This window comes from Diospyros lotus, chromosome 10 (genome assembly GCF_014633365.1).
Source record: "Diospyros lotus cultivar Yz01 chromosome 10, ASM1463336v1, whole genome shotgun sequence".
In the NCBI taxonomy this organism is placed as follows: Eukaryota; Viridiplantae; Streptophyta; class Magnoliopsida; order Ericales; family Ebenaceae; genus Diospyros; species Diospyros lotus.
The window spans coordinates 27,471,320-27,487,415 of record NC_068347.1 but is presented as its reverse complement, the minus strand read 5'-3'; the positions used below and the strand labels follow the sequence as shown (position 1 = coordinate 27,487,415).

The 16,096-nt window shown below is 34.4% G+C and overlaps 2 protein-coding genes across 2 annotated transcripts; both read left to right on the top strand.

Moving 5' to 3' along the window:
* Nucleotides 1-5,040: 5,040 nt before the first annotated feature.
* On the top strand, nt 5,041-11,138 carry LOC127811972 (ALA-interacting subunit 3). The gene is made up of 8 exons (XM_052352196.1): nt 5,041-5,410; nt 6,183-6,241; nt 6,346-6,420; nt 6,516-6,629; nt 6,770-6,840; nt 8,775-9,072; nt 9,902-10,191; nt 10,725-11,138. The coding sequence occupies exons 1-8, from the start codon at nt 5,320-5,322 to the stop codon at nt 10,777-10,779; spliced, it is 1,053 nt and encodes a 350-aa protein (XP_052208156.1). The 5' UTR covers nt 5,041-5,319; the 3' UTR covers nt 10,780-11,138.
* Nucleotides 11,139-11,731: 593 nt separating this feature from the next.
* Nucleotides 11,732-14,949, top strand: LOC127812058 (pentatricopeptide repeat-containing protein At1g79490, mitochondrial). Its single transcript, XM_052352357.1, has 2 exons — nt 11,732-14,395; nt 14,568-14,949. Exon 1 carries the CDS (start codon nt 11,930-11,932, stop codon nt 14,375-14,377), a length of 2,448 nt encoding a protein of 815 aa, XP_052208317.1. The 5' UTR covers nt 11,732-11,929; the 3' UTR covers nt 14,378-14,395; nt 14,568-14,949.
* The last annotated feature ends 1,147 nt before the right edge of the window (nt 14,950-16,096 follow it).

The following is a 16,096-nucleotide window of genomic DNA, read 5'->3' as shown; positions in this document are numbered from 1 at the left end:
GACGTGTATTTATTACTTTCGTTGCATGTAATTTTTTTTAATTTTATCCATGCCGGCATACTTGTTATCCACCCTTTTAATCGAGTAATAATTCGTGAGTAAAATGTCAAGTTTATGTGATTAAATTTTTAATTGACTAAGAAGTTAATCTTAATCAAGTAACTTTGTATTTAGTTGATTAATTAAATATTTTATTTGAGTAATAATTATTGGACAAAGTATTAGTCTGTATACTCGAATTATTAATCAACTCAAATAAATGTGTAATTAAGTAATGTTAGACCTCAATCAAGTATCAAAAGTGGTTAATCGAATAATAATTTTAAATTTACAAGTGGTTAAAATGTTAATCAATTAATATATATTTTTAATCAAGTAATATCATTTTTTAGTCAAGTAACAAATATTTGTAGTCAAATTATGATTAATGCAGCTGATAATCTTAATTAAGTAAGGTTATTCAACAATCGAGTAACATTTAATCTTAATTGATGAACTTTTAAAATTACTCAAGTAATTGTGCGTCTCACTCGAGTAACAATATTTTTACTTGACCAATATTGTATTGAAATTCAAAATTATAACCATTACAACATTAAATGCACATAGTTTTCATATTTCAGACAGTTATAGCATTTAATGCACTTTAATCATTCTTTCATGCAAATTGGATATAATTTAAATTTGAATTTAATTATAACCATTACTTTTGCTGCAAGTTTAGGTTTTTACCCATTTGATAACAACTTAACAACATTGAAAAGGGACAAGTTATACAAAGCAAAAAGACTCAAGACAAAATAGAATGCTGATATGAAAATATTGAACAAAAATCTTAAGCCAAAGCATTTAAATATTGAACAAAAATATTACGCCAAAGCATTTAAAGCCACATCTTTATTCATTGTTATAAGAGACAAAGAGCGCTCTTGTATTTGATATATCATTTGAATATTTGATCCTTTGCTAGAAGCCTTTTTTTAGTTGAGTGCTAAACTGTATTCTCTTATGTGAGTATTTATTTGTATCTTCTTCTAACTTATTTAAACTACAAGAGTTAGTTGCTTGAGTCATAAAATAAAAAAATACGTGTAAAGGTTTTAGACGTGCTTGTTAAAAGTCGTGTAAAATGTTTTAACTAAGATTGATAAAGTTAAATAGTAAATGGTTGAAAAAAATTTAATAAGAAGTCAAGATAGTATATGTATATAGTTCGACATGAATCACTACACTTCTTGTGTGATGCATTATTTACTTTGCTTTTATTTTAGCAAATTTTTTTAATTTAGAACGAGCTTAATTCACCTTATCTCGTAAGCTAATTATTCTTCAAACCCCTTCCACTATAGAGCGAGGGGAGGGGATAAACCTAATAGGTTCACCTCTAGCGATGGATGCATATTTGTGTTTGTACAATGAATGCATATATGATCTCATTACAAATCTACGATTATGAGATAAAGAGAATATATGTCTTTATTGTCCAGGTGACTAGTTTCCAACAAGAGAGAAAGAAGTGATGAACAATTGTTACCAAAATGAATAACTACAATAAACAAATGTTGTTGTCGTTGCCACCACTGTGAATTGTCGTTGCTATTGCAAATAGAAAAATAAATAAATAGAAGAGATAGAATAATGAGAAAAAAGGAAAAGTGTTAAAAAAAAAAGGGTATTTTGATTATTTTCTAAAATTTAATTTAACTTAAGTAACGATAAGGAGAAATTGCAACTAGTATTAAATCTCAATAGTATTTATTTTATTTTTTTAAATGTCAGTAATAAATGTTGTCCAAAATTAAAAGAACAGTAAAAGTTAAGTTTTATTCTTACATTTTTCATTTTCCCAGTAAATAAATAAATATTATTTAAAATAATAAAAATAAATCTATCACATAATATTTAGGATTATCACCTTGCGCAGTCTCTCGTCGGTCATGCTCGTTTATCACATAATACTTGGGATAACCGCCCTTGCGCTGTTTTCGATGCTTATGCTCTCAATTTCGTCAAGGGAGGTAAATTACAAATTGAGCATTTGGCTCTTACACAAGGCAATGATCAAACTTACAATTTATCGAATTGATATCAACATATTATTCATCCGATCGCTTGACCTATATCTTGGGGGCGTCTATCAGATAATACTTAACAATTAGAAATGTAGTCAATGGTGCCAATAAATTGAGATAAAACAAAATACTGTCAATAAACAGCAAAATTGATTGGCGACAGGTATTATACTATAATGTTATAATTTAAGACTGATTAATAATAAATAGTATTATGCCAAAGTATTATCATTATGAATAGTAAATGTATCAACAAATAAAAAAATTGACTAATAGTAAATATATAGTCAAGTATTAATGTTATGGTAATACTAATAATATATTGAGTTAATGTATTGATAATAAAATTTGATGTAATTAATTAAGTATTCATGTCATATTTTTGTTTTTTGAAAATAAAAATCAGATATTAAAATTATGTAAGTGTCTGTAACTTAAGATTACGTCCTCTTACGGACGTCTCGCCACCGCATCCCTTTAATGACAAGGAAGTAAATTTGGATATTATTTATCAATGATTGTGTTGGGAGATAATTCGAACTTGAAGACCAAGCTAGCCCACCTCGTTGACTGCTAAAGCCATCCACAATTTGTGTGTCTGTAACTTGTTCTATTATATATATGTTTTTTGTGTTTGTTCTTTTTCTCTCTCCAAATTTCATATTAAAATCAAGAAAAAAAAAGTTTGAACTAGACCGAACCAAATTAATCAATTTTTCTATAAAATCATGCAAGTCCAGTCTTGATTCGATTCGATTTAAATTAAAAAAACACCTTTAGTCGATCAAAGTTGTATATTATTGTAACTAATCACTGTCTCAATTATGGCTTTCATTTTTCTATTTTACTCTTTGTCTGTGCTTCCATCACCAAATATACCCATCAAACTTTTTAACTTTCTGCCTTAATATTTCAATTGACATCTTTAGACATCCTTAATCATAAATTCTTTTTTTATTATATCTTATCACTCACACTCTATCATGACCTTAAAGTACGATAGAGGATTAAATTAGAAATCCAGCGACAGCCAGCAAGTTTCGATTTCAGGCACACCTACAAACATAAGGACGGAATACCCATCTACTAAAATCACCCTTGATCTCTGGATTATGTCCCGAGACGACCTTAATCATTACTTTACAAGTATGTTAAGAGGCTTGAGGTAGATAAATCACCCTAATTGAAATTTAGTTAATAAGGAATTATTCTACCAGTCCCGTTTAGTTCAACTAACTTTAAAAGAGATGGGGGTTATATGATAACTTCTTCTTTTTTTTTATATAAAAAATCGTCTATTATAAAATTTCAAATTAATTGCAAATTATATTTTCAACTCAAGCTATATTTGTTTCGATATAATCACCTTATTTCATTTAGATTTCAAATAAATTATGAGTACAAGGGTGGCTCGTATTATATAAGTGCAAACAAAAATTAAGCAAAAGTTTAATAGCTTAAATTTTAATATTTTAGGCAATGTTTTTAAAAAATGAACATATATGCTAAAATTATTTTAGAAGTCAATTATTATCTAGAGATTATAGATTTAAAACTTTGTTGACATAATATTTTAACATATAAATATAGTGTTTACTTATATAATGATATCGGTATGGATAGACAAACAGTAATACATTCAATTATAAAATTAAATAATGCTAAAAGAAAATTAAAAATTAGAGCTACAAGAATATTATTAACATGGTATTCTCCTTTTTTATGGACACAATATATTTCTTTGGAGAGTATTATAACAAATTCAAGTAGTCAATAAGAATTCATCAAACAACAACAAATTTCAAAGCAATCAAATCCAATATGTTAAACACAAATCCACTAATTGAAATTTTATATTATAAAAAAATAAGTTGACAAAATCAATAAAACTCAAGATCCAATCAAGTTTATGGTTTCACTTTTTCTCAATATTTAATAAGTAATGCTATTAGCATATCCAGATTAACACTATTCGGACACACAATTAATCAATTACTAATACATCATTTATTAAATCATTAAAGTGAATAGTATATTGATAATTCATTCAAATATTTGTATTATTGATTGAATGAATTATTAAGATACCATTCATTAAATCATTTAAGTGAGGGGTGTATTGGTAATTGATTAATAAAGGGTCAATATAAGTGTGCAAGTAGCACCACTCATATTTAATTATGTGCGATATGAAAAAATATTGAGAGCCTATAAATTATTAGACTAATTAACGGAATTATGATTATGTCCAGGGTTTTTAATTTTTTATTTAAATAAAAAATCATGATTGTTTGCCTATGAATAAATTTAATACAATTGTTGAAGAAGGATGGGGAGCACTTAGTCAGAATACAGATATTTTTTTCTTGTTGAATGGATCTCAACGGTGTCTACTATTAGTTCGCTTAAATAGAAGATCTAGATGATTGCAAAATTTGATACTTTTATAATTCTTTTATAATTATCTATTTTATTTTTAATATTAAATAATATATTACATCATATAGAAATCTACAAATAAGCTGTAATAAACCGTGCTTAAATAAAAAAAATTGAAGATTTTTAATGCCCTTACCTTCCCTTCATTGCCATTAACATAGTATTCTAACAATATATATGTATGCATTTTCTTAATCAAATAATAAGAAGGGGCGAGGAAGCCGCGTTTTTGTCCCTCCACCCCTCGTGGTCTCTTCGCTGATTTTTCTGGTCCTTGAAGGAAGAGTCGATGATAATGGCCGGCAATTCAAATTAGGCCGTGTTTGGAACTCGTCAAACAAAATTAAAAAAATGCCATTTCGCTTTTTATTTTTTTATTTATTTTAGTTGGAAAAGTATAAATAAAAAATATATATATTTAACTAAAAATTGACAAACTTATGTTTTTCACATGAAAAATTCAGCTTATTTTATATTTTGTAAAATAAGAGAAGGAAGAGTATAAGAACTACACGCGTATGTTCTCAAATTATATTTATATTTCCAACGATTTTCTTCCCGTTTTCTGCTCTCCCAAACACAGCCGGCTTTGGTTGACTTGCTCATCGTCTTCGGTTTTTATCCTGACGAGTCCAGGCGGAGACTCTCCAAATCTCTCGTCTCTTGTTGTCTATGGTTTGAACTTTGAATACAATTCCATCATCATCGTCTCCGATCTCCTCCTTTCTCTCGGCATTTATAAAGCTTGTAATCTGTTTCCGGTGAGTTATTCTTTGTTCACTAGTTGGTAGACGGCGAGAACTTCGATATGATGAACTCCGATGCGCCGTCGTCAAGCTCCGGAGGCGCCGGATCCGCCGATGCTTCTGCTCCCCGAAGACAATCGAAGCGCCCTAAATGTGTGTTTCTTGCTCCTTTCTTATTTCACCTTTTCATTGTTGCTACTTTTTTCTTATCCGCTGCTGTTTGAGTCGTCAACTGTTCAGATTCAGTTTTTTAAAGTTTGGTTACGGCGCACGTTGGGATCTGATTGAATTGATTTAGAACTTTTTTTTTTTTTGTTTTATTTTGTTGTGCAAGTGCTTGATTTCTGCTTGGACGCACGGGATAGAATAATAATCTTGTTTTGCCCAAAATTTAATGTAGATAATTGGATCTTTCAAACTTAATAAAATTACTATTTTTTCTGCTATATGTTCAATTGATTGTGTTATTTTCACTTGACTAGGTAAGGTTGCTTGTACAAATTCAGAGGAAAATAGCAATTTAACATGTATACTCTAAATCATAAATTGGAAATTAGATCAGAACAAGCAAAATAATTGCCCGGGAGCAGAATTCTGAGTAATTTACCGGTGTGCATTGTACGATAGGTGCAGTTATTTTCTTGCTTCTTCCAGTTAAATAAACAAACGGTCACATGGTGTTTCAGACATATTATCCTGATATTTTGATAATAATCACGTTGCTAAAACGACATGGTCAACATATTGGGAGTTTCTGCTCTCTACCAATCAAGTTTTTCAAAATTTCCTTCTAGCTCTTGATGTTCGTTCAAGGGATTTATTTGCTAATCATGTTGCATCATGCGCTGTGATCTTTTTTTTTTTTTTCTCGATACAATGAGATTTCAATGATCAAATAGTATTTGGCTCTCTTTCTTTCCCTCAGATTCGAAGTTTACTCAACAGCAACTTCCAGCTTGCAAGCCAATTCTTACACCGAAATGGGTGAGTATTTGTTCACCTATTATGCAAAGTTTTTGACTTTTACTTGGATAGTGTTGTCATATCACTGTAAGCATCTCAATTCAAACCTCTCTCTTTCATTGCAGGTGATTTCAGCATTCATGCTTGTTAGCATTGTCTTTATTCCCATTGGAGTAGCATCCCTGTTTGCTTCCCGGGATGTATGTTCAAGACTGATTAAGCTCTTGTCACTTTTTTCTATATATATTTCAATTTGTATTTCTTATGTCCCATGTAATTTTCTTGTTTGCATCAGGTGGTTGAAATTATTGACCGGTATGATACTGATTGCATACCACAAGCCTCAAGAAGCAATAAGGTCAAATACATTCAAACTGAGGGGGATAAAACCTGCAACAGAACATTGAGGGTATATTTCCTCTTTGAATATTCTTCATTTTGGTTATTTTTATTATGTAACATGATTTGACTATCAGGTTTTCACTTTTATTATTATCTTAGTTGTCAAGGTTTTCTGTTTGAGGATTATCTTATATTTTCAAATCCCAGGTGCCGAAGCGTATGAAGCATCCTATTTATGTTTACTATCAACTTGATAATTTCTACCAGAACCATCGCAGGTATCCATAATGTTCCTTTGCCATTTATATATATCTATATATATATATATATATTACAATGAGTAATTTTGTCTATTTGTACTGCATTTTTTTTTTCAAATTTTATCAATCTGAAATAGTAGGACACTGACAGAAAAACAAAGCCAGGTGCATCTTGGCATGGTGGTCATTTGTTGAGATTTTTATGTGGTGCTGAAAGAACACTTCTCTATTTATTTCTGGCCTTATAAGAGCATTGCTGGACCTCTGTGATCTGAAGCCACTGTTTCTCTAAACAATCTATTGGCTTCTGTCAGACAGTTTTATTAGTTTTACAGCAAAAGATAATACATAGTGAGGAGTACATTTATTGTCACTCTGATTTTGCTCTTTCTAACAAACTTGGCAAGAGCGTGAAGCACAATAGGTCGAGTTACTTTCCCAATATATATCTTTTACTAGCGGTTAAGGGGAGAAATTGTTATAGGGAACTGAGTGGCAAAAAAGGTGTGACCACCTGATCATATCATCTAGTTAATTACTGAGGAGAAAAGGGGAGGGTAGAGTGAAGTGAGGGAGAGTGATCCATCATTGAATGAGGAGTGCATGTTTTTTCCCTCTGATTTTTCTTTCCACGAAAAACTTGGTAAGAGCATGCAATGCAATGCATTGATGCTCTTTATTTTTTTACCAGGATGAAGGGGAGAAATTGTAGAATGATATGGTGAATTCAAGTGGTCAGGAAGACGTGACCCACCCAACTATATCATCCAAGTGCTTGGTGAGTGGATGAGGGCTGGGGTAGAGTGAAGTGAGGGGTGGCTCATAAAGCATTGACTGCCCCGCTTCTACTCTAGATGTTATTATTGTTTTTGAAAATGCAGTGTCATAGCGGTTGTCTATTTGATCAGTGGTTTTGGTTTGTCCTAGGACTTGTGGGAACTGGAAAGTGAATCTAGATTCTGGAAACTGTTTTAGGAGAAATCTTACAATACTTCTTTTGTAAAACAAAAAAATTTACCTTCAAAATGTTTGAAGGAAACCTAGTTTGGTCATTACTTCTTATTTTCTCATTAAACTTACTTTTGGAACTAAAGAAATGTTATTGTTCATTGACTTACTTTTGGGACTCAAGAAATATTATTGTTCAACTGCAAAAGTATTTTAAATTTATTTTGACAAACACTATTCTTGAAAACCTGATCAATATGCTGAAAACCAAGTTGTAATCAACGTGTCATAGCCTCTAACATTGGCATCGCGTAGCACCATGCTTCTGCCTCTCCATGTGTCCAAAAGGTTGCCCACTCTCAGGAGAAGCAAGCACAGAAGGACCCATTAAGCCCACCCAGGGATGGCCTCATTCTGAACCAGTGGTTCCTACTCTGGCTAATAATGCCATTTCCCTTTTGAGATTGGCTCTCACTTTACTCTAGATGGTGCACTCCTAGGTTATCCTTCCAATGTATTGAACAGAAATGCAGTGCCAATCTATGCCATATTGTTAGTCAACCACTATAAAAGCTTTATACCATATTGAATTTTGTTAGTGCACCATGTCTTTACTTGTGTAGGCATTCCAAATAGGAAACAACCATACAAGGCATCAGAAACAAAAGAAAGTAATAACATAAATTGTACTCCGAATGAAATATAATTTCTAAGAGTTATCTTTTCTGTGGATATCTTCTTAGAATTCAATCAGTTATCGAAAGATGGTTGTTTGTGATGTATTTCTCTCATGTTTTACAAGCACATTACATTGCTGCAATTCAGTTTTGTGGTATAGATACATATCCATGAGCATCAACTTCTCTTCTTTTTTTATAATAGAATCCTTCCTGTTTTATGGATTAAACAATTGGGATATTATTAGAACTGCAGTGAGTTTTATGTTTGATAATTAATTTCCCTTTTCATCTTTTTCCCCTTCATTTAATAATTTCCTCTTTCAGGTATGTGAAAAGCCGGAGTGATGAGCAGTTGAAAGATAAAAAAAGTGAGAATGAAACTAGCGGATGTGACCCTGAGGACAAATCACATGGCTTGCCTATTGTGCCTTGTGGTCTTATAGCTTGGAGTTTGTTCAATGATACTTACAGCTTGTCCCGCAACAACCAGCCATTGAATATAACCAAGAAGGGTATCTCATGGAAGAGTGATAGGGAACACAAGTTTGGGAAAGATGTATTTCCTAAAAACTTCCAGAGTGGAGCTATTATAGGGGGGAAAAATCTCAGCATAAATACTCCAGTAAGGCTTCTACCATAGACCAAAAAAGTTCAATAAAAGTTTTTAGCCATGTAATTTACATAAATGGTTGTGCCTTAATCACAATTACTTCTATGCCCTGCTTGACTCTAGAAAGTTCTTTCATCTGCAAAACAAAGTTCACATGTATACATATATTATAAATATGCCTTAATAATTTTTACTGCTCCCCTTAGTGGGTGAGCCTTGCAATGCTAAGGTTGCTTTTTGTGATTGGAAGTCATGGAGTTGTAGAAATGGCCTCTTTGATAAGCAAGGGTAAGGTTGTGCACAAAAACGACTCTTCTTTGACCCTCACAAAGAGGGAAGCCTAGTGTGTTGTGGACTGCCTACCATTTCACTCAATATGTTAATGTCTTGTTTTACTTGTCTCAAGGTATTTGATATTAACATGTGTTTGGAATCAGTTTAATAAATGACTAGCCCGAATTTTACAGCTAAATCTTTAATAATTAATAATCTGTAAAGATCCAAAATGATGGATTAATAGAATCCTTTAGGTTTGAAATTTCTCCTTGATTTTCTTTTGGAGAAAAAAACTTTTCATGGTCTTATATTTTTTTCCGTGCAAAAATAGGATTAGTATACACCATTCATTTGATAAACAAGTGTCATTTCTAATCCCAGTTACTCAAAGTTCCCACCATCTAATTTGTGTGTCACAGAATCACATTTATGAGTGTATTTTTTTTTTTTGAAACATATGGAAGTTAGTCATCAATGTTCATTCTAATGGCCACTAAATAGTTATATCTGTTGAATTTGTTTCATTGATACATCCATTATTTATTGATCTTTTTTGTCATTGCAGTTGAGTGATCAAGAGGACCTAATTGTTTGGATGAGAACTGCAGCTCTTCCTACTTTTAGGAAGTTGTATGGGAAGATAGAGGTGGATCTGGAGGAAAATGAACAGATTCACGTGGTTTTGCACAACAACTACAATACGTATAGTTTTGATGGCAAGAAGAAGCTTGTTCTTTCTACTACTAGCTGGCTTGGTGGAAAGAACGACTTTCTTGGCATTGGCTACCTCACTGTTGGTGGGTTGTGCTTCTTTCTGGCTATGGTTTTCACCATTGTATATCTCGTTAAGCCAAGGTGAGTTTTCTTTGCCCATATTTACCATGTCCGTACTTCTTTTTTCTGTTTTCTGTTATGAGCTAGGTTATGATTTGAGTGCACTCATATGCTAAACTTGTGCTCCCCTCTTTCTTATGTACACTGAATGGTGTTCTTTTCGTTGGAAGGCTATATTAATATAGTATTAGCTAAAGAATTACCCAAATTTATGAGATCTGGCTCCCCCTCAGGGAATAGATGTTCTTGGCATTTGCACTTTTTGAGACTTCTCTTGCTAAGGAATTGGCGACTTACAATCTGATGAGTGATGAGCGTATAAAGACCTGAGCGTAGAATTCATGTAGAATGGTGATTGGGTGTTGGCTGTGTAGAATGGCTATGTTTCACAACTCACAGCCCCTTTCTTATCAAGCTACTAAAGAAGTAACTAAAGACTTATGGAATACCATATTTGGAACTACAGGAAGATGCATTTTATAGTGCTTTTCAGCCTATTGATGGTTGGAAGTGCAAGTTGTGAAACTAAACTGCTTTCTCCATTTCTTTCTCAGGCGACTTGGCGACCCATCATATTTGTCATGGAACCGCAACCCAGGGGGGCACTAAGCGAGCTTCTTGTTACACAGTTCCAAGGGGCTCAGTTCACTTCTGTTGTTAGTCAATGTTAACTTGACGTGGATGAAATCTTGTACGGATCTTGTAATTTGTGGTAGCGGTAGGATGTTAAGAGATTCTATGATACATAATGCGATGACAAAAATTATACGGTTTGTTTAAGATGTGGCTTGCCATCTTTCTTATGCTTTGATTTTTCCTCTCTGTCTTCCTTCCTCCCTTGTTTATTTATCCTTCTAGGGATGTGCCCTCTATGGCTAGCCCCTCTCTGTACTCTATGCCTGTAATAATTGAGAGAGATTGGAAATTGGCCTAGTGTAAATACTATTATTATTATGTTTGTTTGTTCACTTTGATCATTCAAACTTCTGCACATATATATGTTGGTGATAATCTAGAAAAAGCATTGCCCACACACAGCATAACTGTTGGTGCTTCCTTAAACTGGAAGAGGAGGCTGCTTTGCAAAACATCTCGCCCAACACAAAGCCCTGAATGAGAAAAAGAATGGCTGAGACCTCAAAATATATTTAAAACATACTTTTTTTCAAAGTTAGAAAAAATAGAATGAGCAATGTGTGGTGTACTTTACAAAGCATATATAAAACTAAAAAGAAACCCATAAAAATGGTTTAACAAATGGAACGAACGGCCAAAAACATTGCTAATCTATTATTGTACTTCCAATAATATCCAATGTTTTGCTTCTATTTTGGGTGAATTAATTTGTTATAACAAGCCATAAAAAAAATTAGTCAATTAGATTGAATTAGATATAACAATTTTTTCAGTAAAAAGAATAGTAATACGCGATTTTTTTTTAATCACAAAATCTTTTTTAGGTCAAAATTACTTTTCATTGATTTAGTAGTTACTATTTTTTTTTTTTAAAAATAATATATATATATGTATATGTATATGGATATAGCTTTGGCTGGCCATGAAGCCAAAGCTAGGGTTTCCCGTTTCATACTTCTTCTGAGACTTTACATGGCAAAAAGAGGGCTCCATCAACGAAGGTACAGATCTTCCCTTTGCAAGTATTCGAACCATAAACCCTAGTATGACTTTGCAGGCCTGATTTCCCAAAACTCACTTCCCCGTAACGTCATACTACTGCTCCTATTCGGAATAGTACTAGATGATGATTCGGCTTCTATGCCCTAGAAATCTCAAACGAACTAGGCATATCCTTAGCAACGTCCACCTGATTCAGACAAACCCTTGCTCTGGTTCAGTTACAAATGCGGCCAGTGACTGCTGCAGAGAGACAAGTTTCCGCATCACTAGGAATTTTTTTTCAATAAAGAGCCCTAATGCTGCAAGAAGTTACTGTTCTCATACGAGCGGTGCGGATTCAAGTGAGTGGACCGAAGATATAGAATATTTAGATGAATCGGGCAGCGTTATTTTTTCTGGTAAAGGCATAAGATCCATCGAGCCAGGGCTTGATGACCATGTGATGGTGGGCGGGTTGAAGAAGCCGTTGTTGAACGCTTCAGCCGTTGCGAAAATTGTTGAGATTGTGAAGAGATGGAAATGGGGGCCTGAAATGGAGACTCAGTTGGATAAGCTTCAATTTGTGCCCCACATGACACACATTACTCAGGCCTTGAAAATTATTGGTGACAGTGATGCTTCTTTAAGTTTGTTTCGTTGGGCGATGAGGCAATCCTGGTACTCGCCTAATGATGAGTGTTATACTACACTTTTCGACAGGTTGAACCAGAGTAGGGATTTTGATGAGATTCAGTCACTGTTTGATGATATTATTCGGGAGTCTTATAACCATGGGGTGTCTTCGCCCTGTGCATATAATTGGGCCATTCAGTATCTAGCAAAAGCTGAGAAATTAGAGGTGTCATTTTGTTGTTTCAAGAAGGTTAAAGAATTGGGGTCTAAGATTGATACCCAAACATATAATTCACTTATATCCATGTTTTTGACTAAGGGTTTACCTTTCAAGGCATTTGAGATACATGGAGACATGGAAAAGGCAGGTTGCTCGTTGGATGGATCCACCTACGAGTTGATGATTCCAAGTTTAGCAAAATCAGGGCGTCTTGATGCTGCTTTCAAGCTTTACCAAGAGATGAAGGAAAAGAAGATTCGGCCGAGTTTCCTGATCTTTGCCTCGCTTATTGATTCTATGGGGAAAGCTGGGAGGTTGGACACCTCCATGAAGGTATACATGGAAATGCAAGGTCTCAGACTCAGGCCATCAGCAACCATGTTTGTTTCATTAATTGAGTCATTTGTCAAGGCTGGTAAATTGGAGACGGCTCTTAGGATTTGGGATGAGATGAAGAAAGCAGGATTTAGACCAAACTATGGGCTTTACACAATGGTTGTGGAGTCTCATGCAAAATCCGGAAAGCTTGAAGTTGCTATGTCTATCTTCTCAGACATGGAGAAAGCTGGATTTTTGCCCACTCCTTCGACCTATTCTTGTCTATTGGAAATGCATGCTGCTTCTGGTCAAGTAGACGCTGCTATGAAGCTGTATAACTCAATGAACAATGCAGGTCTGAGGCCAGGACTAAGTACTTGTACTGCCCTTCTGACGCTTTTAGCAAATAAGAAGCTTGTGGACGTAGCTGCAAAAGTTTTACTTGAAATGAAGGCCATGGGTTATTCTGTCGATGTGAGTGCAAGTGATGTTCTAATGGTTTATATCAAGGATGGTTCTGTCGATCTTGCTTTGAGGTGGCTACGGTTTATGGGTGCATCTGGTATTAGAACAAATAATTTCATAATCAGGCAGTTGTTTGAGTCATGCATGAAAAATGGTTTGTATGAATCGGCAAAGCCTCTTCTAGAAACTTATGTGAACTCTGCTGCAAAAGTTGACCTCATACTTTACACGTCAATTCTAGCGCATCTTGTAAGGTGCCAAGAAGAGGACAATGAGAGGCATTTGATGTCTATCCTTGGTGCTACAAATCATCAGGCACATGCTTTTATGTGTGGATTATTTATGGGCCCAGAACAGAGGAAGCAACCTGTGTTATCCTTCGTGAGGGAATTCTTCCAGGGTATTGATTATGAGTTGGAAGAGGGTGCTGCAAGGTACTTTGTGAATGTTCTCCTCAATTACCTTGTTCTTATGGGCCAGATAAATCGAGCTCGTTGCGTGTGGAAAGTGGCTTATGAAAATAAGCTTTTCCCAAAGGCAATCGTGTTTGATCAGCAAATTGCTTGGTCTCTCGATGTTAGAAACTTATCGGTTGGAGCTGCTCTCATTGCCGTAGTTCACACCCTCCATAGATTTAGGAAACGGATGTTGTACTATGGTGTTGTGCCCAGAAGGATCAAATTGGTCACTGGACCTACTTTAAAGATTGTGGTTGCACAAATGTTGAGTTCAGTGTCATCGCCTTTTGAGGTCAGTAAAGTTGTTTTGAGGGCCCCAGGTGATTCTGTTATGGAATGGTTCAAAAAACCAATTGTCCAGCAATTCCTTCTGAATGAGATTCCTTCAAGGGCTGACATTCTTATGCACAAGCTTAATGTGCTTTTTCCCAGTTCTGCACCTGAAATTAGATCTCTGTCCCCTCCCAAACCTCTTATGGCTGCAAAGACAATGTAGATGTCAATATTTGGGATTGTAAGTTATTCCTTTTTGGAATTGGCTTTTGTTTGGTTATTAATACACATGACATATAAGTTGGATTCCTTAACGGTCTTTCACATCTAAGATGTTCAACTCCATTTGATGATTGGAGTTATTTGGAGCTTATATTATTCCTTCTAACAATGACTCGCTCATTAATGAACAGCTGTTGGAATTCTGATGCATTTTCGGCCAATCTGAACAGTGTTGTTTTTCTGGAGCAGCGATTTCATGAGTTATAAAGTGCACCGGTTCATTTACCTATATTCTTGGGATGACCGCTCTTACGCAGCCTGTTCGTGCCCTCGATTATGTAGGGAGAGGTAAATTGTAGGTTGGGCTTTTTGCCCTTGCGTAGGGGAGGAATCGAACTCACAACTCACTGGACTACACCGACATATCGCTTGTCCTTTTACCATCCGACCTATGCCTTGTGGGGGTCATTTACCTAGATTCTTGTCCATATAGCTGTGGAAGATTATATCATGATGTGATAATATTTATTTTGCCCAAGATTTTGAATTGCAATACATGGAGTTTCTGAACTATTCTCTGTTCCCTTTCTCATTCCACCTGTGTAAATGTGTCAGTTGCTTGCTTGGAGAATTTGATGGAGTTGTTGGATTGGAATTGCTCGTCCGCAAAAAGGAAATGGTTGGTTGATGGGCTATGTTGACAAGTTCTAGGTGGTGTTTAGTTGTGAAAAATGATTTCCAATTTTCTATCTAATTACTCCCACAAAACAGGAATACTTGAGCATACGTCTCCTGTTGTTCTGCTTCTCTTGTAAGTTTGTTTGGGTGGGTTACCATAATATCATGTGTGTATCCAACAATAATGAAGCTATCAGTCACCCTCCCTTCCAAGACCCACTTCCCAAATCCCATAAAACTCACTTTCCCTTTCAATTTCCCCCCCCCCCCCTCTCTCTCTCTCTCTCTCTCTCTCTCTCTCTCGTGTGCACAGTCATTACACTGCACACAGCTAGAGCTTCAACGCAGTCGTTTGTGGTCTGCCTGAAAGGTTGCTACGAGAAGTACCTGACGGTGGTGGACCGTGGACAAGCAGTAACATCAGTTCCTGTTGCTGCTTTGGTGTTTATTGTTGGCGGGCATTGCCATTGTTAATAACTGATTGTTGCTTTGGTATTTATTGTTGGTGTTGGGTCTTTTGTATTTAAGTGATTGGTCACTGGTGTTTAAGTGATTGCCTGATTGGTGTTTAACTGTTTATTGATGGGTCTTGTATTGTCAATTTAAATGATTGTTGGGTCTTTTATTGGTCTTTTGTTGGGTGTTTATTGTTGGTATTTAAGTAATTGTTGTTTATAAGTATAACTGATTGGGTCTTTTCTTTTTAAGTGATTGTTGTTGTTAATCTCACTTTTAAGTTGGTGTTTGTCGTTAATCTTACTTTTTAAGTGATTGGTGTTTATAAGTATAAAATGTTTGTGTAAAAAAGTGTATTATTTATATTCTTATAAAAAAAATTAATATTTCAAGACCAGGTAGGACACATGATAAAAATAGTATCAATTGAAAAATAATTAGAGATTCTTTGAATTCGATTGAATAATTTCTTACCTCGCTCCAATTGAAAGTGGGTAAAGGGAGGAAGTTTTGATCATTTTATCAATTCTATTTATTATATTTTATTTTTAATTATAAAATATTTTTAACGAGTGAAGATAAATAT